Source organism: Elaeis guineensis, chromosome 3 (genome assembly GCF_000442705.2).
Source record: "Elaeis guineensis isolate ETL-2024a chromosome 3, EG11, whole genome shotgun sequence".
NCBI lineage: Eukaryota > Viridiplantae > Streptophyta > Magnoliopsida > Arecales > Arecaceae > Elaeis > Elaeis guineensis.
This window is the reverse complement of record NC_025995.2, coordinates 14,577,887-14,587,374: the sequence shown is the minus strand read 5'-3', so window position 1 is coordinate 14,587,374 and position 9,488 is coordinate 14,577,887. Positions and strand designations below refer to the sequence as shown.

The 9,488-nt window shown below is 35.1% G+C and overlaps 1 protein-coding gene across 1 annotated transcript; it reads left to right on the top strand.

Annotated features, from left to right (window-relative positions):
• The first annotated feature begins 4,745 nt into the window (after positions 1-4,745).
• Positions 4,746-6,085, top strand: LOC140856186 (aspartic proteinase CDR1-like). Its single transcript, XM_073253334.1, has 2 exons — positions 4,746-5,522; positions 5,594-6,085. The coding sequence occupies exons 1-2, from the start codon at positions 4,746-4,748 to the stop codon at positions 6,083-6,085; spliced, it is 1,269 nt and encodes a 422-aa protein (XP_073109435.1).
• The last annotated feature ends 3,403 nt before the right edge of the window (positions 6,086-9,488 follow it).

Genomic DNA, 9,488 nt, shown 5'->3' with positions numbered 1-9,488 from the left:
ATTTCAGATGGGACATGACGGGACGCGGGTATTAGCGACGAAAATTTTTATCGCTAATAATTAATTTTCGTTGCCAGTAATTTAAATGAAAAAATAAATTTACGATGAAAACCAAATTTTTCGTCACTAATAAGCTTATTAGCAATGAATAAAATTTTCGTCGGTAATAGTTCCCGCCAAAAAAAAAATTTCCCTATTGGAAAAAATTTTCTCCCGAAAAATATTATTTACGACGAAAATATAAGATTTCATCGCTAATAGTCCCCACCAAAAATTTTTCGATAAAAAAGTTTTATTTATGATGATTATTTTTGTCGCTAATTATGTTATTAATGATGAAAATTATCTTCCGTCACTAATAATTACTAAAAAAATTTTTCATTTATCATTTTTTATAAGTAATTATATGATGCTCACATGATAAAAATTTTTCAGATCCAACTGACAAGATAGACGGCAGGACCACATTGATTCACTGAAAGCGAGTTCAAGGATTTGACTGCAAACTTTTTAATTAACTTAGGGCTTCATGCGAAAAATGATGATATTTGAGAGGTCAAAAAAGTACCTTGCTTCTTTCTTCTCTGATGTTATTGTTTAGGAAGTATGTGATCAAGTTCATCCGATCCTCTTTTTCATAGCCCACATGGTTGGGACCATATCTATCTTTAAATTTCTATAGAATGTTAATACTTCTGTAGCCTGTTTCCCAGGCATCACATATTTTGTCCTGCTTATTTAGATTTTATAGAACTCATATTATGTTTAGGTTTAATGAGAACTATATAAAAAATGAGCTAAATTTGGGCCTGATCCTGTCTAAGAGACTCAATGGAGCCTTCGGCAAATAGATCCAGGCCTCTTTAGCACCAGAGCTCAGATATGGGGTGCAAAATTTTCCCTTGATCTACTACCATATCACCTTTTTTATTTTTTATCTTTTGTTTATTAACTAAAATAGATGGAAGATCAATCAAAATTGGGCAAAAGCATGATTCAAACTAGGGGTGTCAATGGATCAAATTGTGTTTGGTTTACATGCAGGTTGAAGTAAGTTCGACCCATACCCCACATATACTTTTCTCATCCATATCAGCTCATCAATCTTTCTAAATTTTTATTCATTACTTATGTGTATAACTAAGAAATAAAATAAAATGAGATTTTCAAAGATTACAAGCAACAAAATCAAGATTTTTCTTTAAATATGTCATTATAAATATAATAAACATAAAATTTAGTATATATGATAATTACGAACTAACTAACGATAAAACTAGATAAAATACAATCACATATTCTAAATTATCTTGGCCCACTCTATCCATCATTCTTGTAAACTTTTAATTTTAATATTTACTATTTTTTTATAAGTTATTTATAATTTTTTTATGATAAAAATTATTATTATTTTTTTTTCAAATTACATCTGGCATTTTAGTATGATTCCAATAATTTTCTTATATTACTACATATTTATCTTAATATTTTACATACTTTTATTTGCACATATTATTTTTTAAAACTATCTTATATTTTTTATAAATATAAAAAAATTTACTGTAATATATATTCTTCAATAGAAAAGTTTTTTTAATTTTTAAAATTTTTAAACCATTAGCGATAAATTTTCCATCGTTAAAAATTATTTTAACGATGAAAAATTATTTTATCATCACTAATAGTTTAGTTTTTGAAATTTAATTTTTTTTATTTTTCAAATATTCATGATGAAAGATATACATCGTAAATAAGTAATGATTTTATGATGATAATTCAATTTATCATCATAAATAGTGGATTATTTATGATAAATAAATTTCATCATAAATTATTTTTTATTTTTAAATTTTTAAAATATATTTATTTGTGATGGAATATACATTTTCATCGTAAATAAGCAATATTAAAGATGAAACATGTTTCATCGTAAATATTCTATAATTTTTAAATTTTTATTTTTTTTAATTATTTATGATGAAATAATTTTATAGTAAAAAATCACTTATTGATGATGAAATTTTTTTTTAAGTCACAATACCTTACTTTTTGAATTTTTTATTTTTTTTCATTTCTCAGATATTAGCAATGAAAAATTTCATCATAAATGGTTGATAATTTACGATGAAAAAAATTTTTTGTCATAAATATTTTAATTATCTATGATGTTTATTTTTTTATCATAAATAATCTTTATGTTTTAAATTTTTAAATTATCTAACTTTTTAAAGTATTAACGATGAAAATTTTCATCATTAATAATCATTATTTGTGACACAACATGTATTTTCATCGTAAATAATTAAATTATTTACGACTGAGACTTACATCGTAAATAATCAAAAATATTCAATTTTTTATTTTTTTTCAAATATTAGTAACAAAATTTTTTGTTGTAAATAAGAATAATTGATGACAGAACTGATCTTTTCGTCGTAAATAATTTAACTATTACCGACGAAAGATTTATCATCGTAATATTTGGATATTTGTAATTTAAATTTTTTTATTTATGATAAAAATATTTATTGAAAATAAGCTCTTTATTACGATGAAACTTTTTTTCGTCGCTAATATTTTTTATTTACGATAAAAATTTATAATCATCATAAATATTTTTTTATTATCGATAAATTTTTTTTTACGTTGTTGATACGATTATTTGTGATGTTAATATTTTTCGTCGTAAATAAATTCATCGCTAAAACTCTCTTTCCTTGTAGTGACGCCCTCGGCATCATGCTCCTAGAGCTCCTCTCCGACGACGAGGCACTCAAGTACCGGTTCGATAAGGAGGGGAAGGATGTCCACAGGATCTCCCTCATCGAGATGGCAAGGAAGACCATATGCCTGGAAGAGGACTCCTTCGAGCAGGAGAAATAGGGAAGTGTGCGGTGGTGGCTAGATCAGAGGTTGCGGGACTTGTAGCCAGTGGAGGTGGCGAAGGATCTGGTCCTGGTGGCGCTACAGTGCGTGGAGGCGAATGCGGCTGCATGGTTGGACATGACATGGGTGGCCAGAAAAGTATCCAAGATCTTCTTGGACTCCAAAATTTTGGATGGAGAGAAGAAGAGGGATGGCACATCGCTTCTAAGATGCTAGAGATGGCAGCTTGGCCAAGCTACGATCCCGTCCATAAGGACATTAGGCAAAGAAGAATGGGATGGGAACAGGTGCTCTAGCTTGCCTCTACTATTTGGCAAAGTTGGGCATGAACTTGCTTAATGCACAATGAACGTTTGATAAAATATCTCTATGTCCTTCAATTTCTATCTTTCTTCTCCTATTGCCACTCTGATGAACAACAATGATGTTTAAAGTACATATTTGTGTTTCATAATGATGCTCGATATGATCTATTCTTTATATCTCATGGCAATTGCTTAATTTTGCTCTGAGCTTTTTTTAATGATATTTTTTAAAAAATTAAAGATATTATTATTATGTTTAATTTTTATATAATATCAATTTTTAAAATAATTAATTTTTAAAAATATTAGTTAAAGATAAAAATAAAAATTTGAGTTGACTTCGATTTCTATCTTTATATGAACCAAATAACAGCAATAGGAATTATCCATTCTGATTTCAATTTCGGACACGAACCAAACACTTCACGGATTAGGCTATTTCGATTTCGATTCCAATCCATTTCGATTTCCATTCCGATTCCGATTCGATCATGAACCAAATGCTCCATCAGAATCTCTCTCCGATCTGGTTTATTAGATTGTACCATTGCAAGAGAGATTTATGGTTGGCGAGAGCTAGCAACTCAACTGAATATTTGGAAATTGGCCGCAAATGGAGCTATGTTTGGCAAGAGGACCTAACACAAGGGGACGTAAAATTATTCCAATTTTTTGATAGTGGCCAACTCAAAAGAGATAATCCCTATAATGGCACATGTTGAAACTTAAATCCAACTCTATGCAGCTAGCCATGATGACAGCTTCTCTCTCTCTCTCTCTCTCTCTCCCCAATTTGGTTCATAAGATCATGCAATTGCGAGGGAGCTGTATGGTTGGCGAGAGCTAGGATTGACACCTCAGTCGAATATTTGGAAATTGGGTGATGAGCGAGCCATGCTTGGTAATAGGATCTAAAATTATTTCACTTTTTGATAAAGAATAAGGGATATTAATGTTTTTTTGGGTAAGTAACGAGGGATAATCTTTATGATGACACGTATTAGAATTTAAATCTTACTCAACTGAGCTAGCTTTAATGGTAGGCAGTCGCTCTGTCTGTTGTCTGGTTCGTGAGATTGCGCCGTTGTGAGAGATGTACGGTTGGTGATAGCTGGTAGCGTCCGACGAACATTTGGACATTGACGGCTGAACATGGAGCCTTATTTGGTAATTAGACCTAAGATTATTCTAATTTTTGATAAAGGCCAAGTAATAATCCCTTTGATGGCACGTGTTGAAATTTAAATCCAACTTAGCGGGGCTAGCTATGATGATGGCTAGTGTCTCTCTCCAGTCTGGTTCATCGGATCGCGCTATTGCGAGAGAGATGTGCAGTTGGCGAGAGCTGGGATTGCCAGCTCAGCCAAATATTTGGGAATTGGCTATGCCGACTTACTTTAACACATCCGCGTGGTCCTTTTCCTGATGGCGATCCATTTATGGTAACAATATTGTATGCTATCAAGAAAGAGCGATACCCATGGCCCAACATCCTCCCCTACAAAATGAGCTAAAAGAAGTCATTCCAGCAAACTAAATGATCAAAGTTCACCAATGGCCTTTGCTCCGCTTCCACCGTCAACGAAGTCATTCCTCTTTCTCCTCTTCCTCATCGTACGACTCCCAACTCTCTCCCACCAGCAGCACATCCGCCTCATTCATCGTGATTCCCCCGAGTCCCCTCTCTTCGACTCGAGTGCCACCACACCCGACAAGTACTGGCAGAGGGTCCACCGGCGCTCGGTTGCCTACCGTGACCACTTCCAAGCAGCGTTGGAGGGCCGCCTCCAGTTGCTGACAGTACCGCTAGCTGCAGAATTTGATGTGGACGCGGGCTTTGATCAGGTCGGTGGGGAATACCTGATGGAATTCACCATCGGCACACCTCCGGTGAAGGTGATGGGGATGCTGGATGTGCCGGGCGACTTCATCTGGACTCAATGCGTGCCGTGTCCCAACTGCACCCCGTCTCTAGGCCCCCTCTATGATCCCTCCAGGTCCTCGACACGCAGCACCTTCTCCTGCTCGTCGATCGAATGCCTTGGTCTCCAGGGACATAAATGTGTTGGCAACGACACCTGTGAGTACATCCGTACCAACGAATATGGCGTGCAGACCAGCGGTGTGCTCACCTCCGATGTATTCACCATCAACGGCGTCGCCTACACTAACATGCCTTTCGATTGCGGCAGCGACAATTCCTTCTCGACGAAACCAGCAGTGGCAAGGGTGGGCCTCAGCGGGAGCGACATGTTCTCGCTCGTGTTTAGATTTAATTCTGGACCATTTGCCTTCTCCCACTGCTTTAGGAAGGACTGGGAGAACCCCTCCGTGAACACCTCCAGTGATCTGCACCTGGGGATGGATGCGCGGCTGAAGGGTGTGTCGTCACCCCTAGCCAGGTGCCGGTGGGCAAGACCTCGCAGTTCTTCGCGCCCACCCTACTCGGGTTGGGTGTTGGCCCGGTGGCGCTGAACCTCACCAAGGAGTTGGTGGGCGGCGACTGCTCGACTGTCTTCACCTCATCAACGCCCCTCACCTTCTTGAAGAGGCCGCTGTTCAATCTGGTGGCATCCAAGGTGAGGGAACAAGCTAACCTGCCGGAGGCGCCGCACCAACCGAACGACCCCTGGGACTTGTGCTTCAATGGGACTGAAAATGCGTTGGATCTCTTGCCACCGCTGGAAATCTCATTTGATGGGGAGTTGGCGCTCGCCTTGTCGAAGGCTCAAATATACGCTGAGGTGGATGGTGGAAGGACCTGCCTTCTTATGGCACCGACCGACGGCGTTAACATGTTCGGGACTTACATGCAGATGAACAGAAATTTTGGATATGATCTTAGCAGTCGCGACAACTATAGGCTCTATTTCGACCTTAATCAGTGCGACTGATGATTAACTTCACGTGCATGTGTCGACCGATAGGCATTATAAGGTTGACTTGTCACCGTTAGGGGTCGATTCGTCATTCTCAAAGGTTGAATCCTGAAGCGCCTGAAAATTGTTGTCTTTTATTTTTAATCTATGGCTTTCTTGGATTGGCTCCACCGAAAAAGATTCAAATGATTTAAATATTTTTTTAATTTTAAAATTCTTTTAATTTTTTTATATTTTTTTAAATGTTCAAACTTATTGTGCTCTCTATGAAACAAATTAACTACTTAAAGAATATATAATCATTAACGCTATACTCAAATATTTTGTACTAATCAAAATTAATCCTTGGGTCAACTCCTCCCCCTTTTTTTCTAAATTTCTTTAGCAAAAAGACATGGACATATTTTATTAAATTTATTTTCATCAAGAGCACCATAAAGTTAAAGATCAAAACTTCATATCTAAACACCAAAATATGAAATGTTTAAAATGAAGTCGTATGAATCTATTTCTAAAATGATTTCAAGATTTACAAATGATACACCTTCGAACAGACCGTCCATCGTGGTGTTGAGGATCCAATGATAGCCTAATGCATGTCCTTGGCAGAGGGTGATGGAGCAATTGCCTAGCTCTTACCACCTGGCCTTTTACGACCATGCTGGAGGAGCTCTAAAGCCTTTTGCCTGCAAAATGACAAGCGGTCTGGTCACTCGTTGCTCCAGTACTTCCTCCTCCACTAAGCGAGATTTGTGATATCAGCAATCTCAAAATGTGCGTGTGGTTATTTCTTGACAACCAGAGTACCTCTCCACAGTTGCTGCTTTCTAAAATTAATCTAGTCAAAAATTTTCTTATGATGATTTTGATCGAGCTTAGTAAAAAATTCTGATCCGCAATCGCTGACAATGTGTCGGCACCTATCTTAGCCAGATAGGATATCTCTAGATTTGATCATCTATAATTTATATTAAACTCTCTGTACATTAGTTCATTAATAATTTGACTAAATATCTTGATCGAACTAATCGAGATACCAGATAGTATCGCTTGATCAACTTTGTTCCGCCCTATTTGTTTCTCCCTCCTTTTCTCTATCATTCTCCTTTTACTTGATTTGTGAATCTATTGAAGGGTATTGAGCCCTGTTGCATTGAATTTAAGTTCACCTCAATAAAGAGATTTTCCTTTAATGACTTTGATGAATCTCGATGAACGGACCCAAAACCATAGCCATCGGACAACACATCGGTCTCCATCTTAGCTCTCGTCGAGCATTGCTAGTCTTAGTCATCATTTTATTGAACAACCTATAAGCTAGTCTAATAATGATCAAATAAAATTATCTTGATTGGACAATCAAGTTATTGAATGCTACCACTTTGCAATCCTTATGGGGGTATCAGAACATATGATTTTTATTCTTAAATAGTCATGGTTAAATTTTTATAAAAAATATATTTGAATAATAGATTCTGAAGAACCCTCTGAGGATTGATTAAATTGATTTGTTTGTTCAGTGCTCGCGAAAGTTAAGTAATGAACCATCTTTTTAAAATTTTTTATAATTTATTTTGAAAGTAAATAATTAATATTTGAATTATGCATGATTTATGAAATTCTAGTTGAATGGAGACTGATTCGCAAATTTAAGATTTTTAGAATATTATGATTTATTCATTTATTATAGAATATACATATGTTGACTAGAATTATGATATATATGTTATCTTGTTAAGGTATTTTCGTTTATGCATTAGATTTGAACTGCAGCCTAACAATGTTCAGTAGATCCTATCAATAGAGGTTATGCATTGATATTCAATGGATCCAACCAATGATGGTTGTCCATTAGTATTCAATGCGGATTCTACAAATGGGGGTTACATATTAGCATTCAGCAGACCTTACCAATAAAAGTTGTGCATTGATATTTCAATAGATCCTGCAAATGGGATGTTAGATGTATGCCCTAGAAACCAATCGGATCGATAAATTAATTCTTTTTAGAACATAATTTTATACTTGATTTAATTAGTTAGGACAGTTAATTTTATTCATGTAGTATATGTATCCATGAATCGTTCAGAAAATTAATGAGATGATAACACATATTCTCAAGAGTTAAAAATTTAAAGCATATGTTATTGATGGTTAATTCTTAAATTAATCCCGATCGTAGGATCATCATAGGGATAGTGATTGATCTGATAAGATTGGTGCACAAATTGCTTTTCTTGGGACAGACGAGTCTCAAGTTTACAGTGTGGGGACACTGGAGGAAGAGTGCAGGTGATTGCTAGAGAACAACGATACTGAGCATGATCAATACGAGAAGTCACTTGAATATCTACTCACTCATCAGTGACATTCTTGATGCATAGTTGTGTGAGTGGTTTTTTGATTTGCGATGCTTCGGCTACTCATAGTGAGGTTGCTGTAGTTTGACTGTACATAAACTTGATCTTCCAGCCATTTGGATCCTTACGGTGTATGTTGATTATAGTAGATTCACTGTAAGAGTAGGGTGCATACTTAGATAGAATCTATCGATCTTAATAGTTAAGGAATAGTCCTATATGATTTATAAATCAAGTTCATATGACCATGGCCATGGTATAGAGAATTATGAAAAAAAAATTTCATCAGATTTTAAGATTTGAACTCGAGCTGATTAAATCTTACATATGACAGACGATGGAGTTTGACGAATTTTTCATAACCTTTGTCTTGTCAGAACTCATGATAGAAGAACTGAATCACACGATAACTATACTTAGAGGTTCATCCTTCTATTCTATTGAGTTGTCACTACATGCTGCTAGGCGTCATAGTAAATTGTGAGATCAACGAGAATTATTTTGATAGTTAATAATTCTCGATTGGTGAGTTAGAATTATTTTAATCCATTGAAAGGAGTTTTAATGATATTTTGATGAAGATCAAAATATTTTTCACTATCAGAAAGAATAGAACCTATGGGATCACACATAAAAGAGGTCTTGACCGATCGAAAAGAGTCCCACTGGACTTAGACTCTAGAGTCCTATTGGACTGAGACTCGGTCAAGCTACAAGTGGTCTTAATTATCAATTTGATTAATGATTGGACTTAAATGTAAAAATTATATTAAGGACTTGCTAAGAGTTAGTAAGTTATAGGAGGACAAAATTATAATTGTTACATATTATTTAATTTTATCAAATATTAAGATTGGATCCTAATCAAATTAAATCAGATTTAATTTGATTAGTTTTAGTTTGAGTTTGACTCAAATTAGGTTCATAAGTCTAATGAGATTAGACCTAATGAACACAACCCAAATCTATCTAGATTATGTTTGACCTAATCTTTGGTCATGTTTGATTTGGATAAAGTCTTAGTCAAATTAAATCAGATTTAATTTGATTAGATATTA

Coding starts and splice junctions, on each gene's coding strand:
- LOC140856186 (XM_073253334.1), top strand. CDS start 4,746: ATGGCCTTTGCTCCGCTTCCACCGTCAACGAAGTCATTCCTCTTTCTC. Junction 5,523..5,593: donor AGGACTGGGAGAACCCCTCC/GTGAACACCTCC, acceptor ACCCCTAGCCAG/GTGCCGGTGGGCAAGACCTC.